Here is a 791-nt window from a genome sequence, read left to right on the forward strand (position 1 = left end):
TATATATATATATATATGTATATCGAGGCTGTACATATGTTTTTTTGAAGATGAGAGAAAAAGTGTTATTGAAGCTATTATTAATTAACATAATAACTAACATAATGTTGTTTTTGTTGTTGTTGTAGTCATTGTTTATGTTGTTTATGTTATTTATGCTTCTATTGTTGATATTGATGTTGTCATCATTGTCGTGAGATTAAAGTACCAAATATGTGTATCAAAATTATTCGTCATAATGTTGCAATGAATAAATGAATAATTACTGAATGAACGTAGATTATGGAAGTATAATGAAAAAATGCAGCACATCAGCATGGCCACAACCAACTGAAGAACTAAAGTAACATGTTAAAAAACCCCACCATGATACACTGAAAAATTGTTAAGGCACATAAGAAGTTTGCTCGAGAAGAAATCTCTAACAGTTTTTTCTCTCTCTTAGTTATGTTGCAATGCTCCCAGAGTTCGTATTAATCGGAGGATGGAAGCACATTTATTTCTCTTCACGTTGCTTCTTGAGGATGAAATCTACCTCTCAATATTATAGAGGTATCTTGAAGATTTCTCTTTCTCTTTTGCGAATTTCCAGTTTTGTTTTCATTTGAATAAAAAGTCTTTTGAAAGACACTCATCTTAACATGTTCTTAAAAATTCAATGTGGTAATCGAAGACGTCTTGACCAATTTCAGTCGATAAGAGTGAACAAATCGTCTGGGATGATTGCTGAAAAATCAAATGAGGAAGATGTAAGTCCGTCGCATATATATATATATATATATATATATATA

The 791-nt window shown here is 30.3% G+C and overlaps 1 protein-coding gene across 1 annotated transcript in view; it reads right to left on the minus strand.

Moving 5' to 3' along the window:
* Positions 1-473: 473 nt before the first annotated feature.
* The window catches only part of LOC106880209 (myelin regulatory factor-like protein), a 138197-nt gene continuing 137879 nt past the window's right edge, over positions 474-791 (minus strand). Inside the window, exon 22 of the mRNA XM_014930066.2 lies at positions 474-726. Coding sequence (XP_014785552.1) covers positions 637-726 — 90 coding nt within the window. The 3' untranslated portion in view covers positions 474-636. The remainder of the gene's footprint in view (positions 727-791) is intronic.

The sequence above is a fragment of the Octopus bimaculoides genome, chromosome 7, assembly GCF_001194135.2.
Source record: "Octopus bimaculoides isolate UCB-OBI-ISO-001 chromosome 7, ASM119413v2, whole genome shotgun sequence".
Lineage (NCBI taxonomy): Eukaryota > Metazoa > Mollusca > Cephalopoda > Octopoda > Octopodidae > Octopus > Octopus bimaculoides.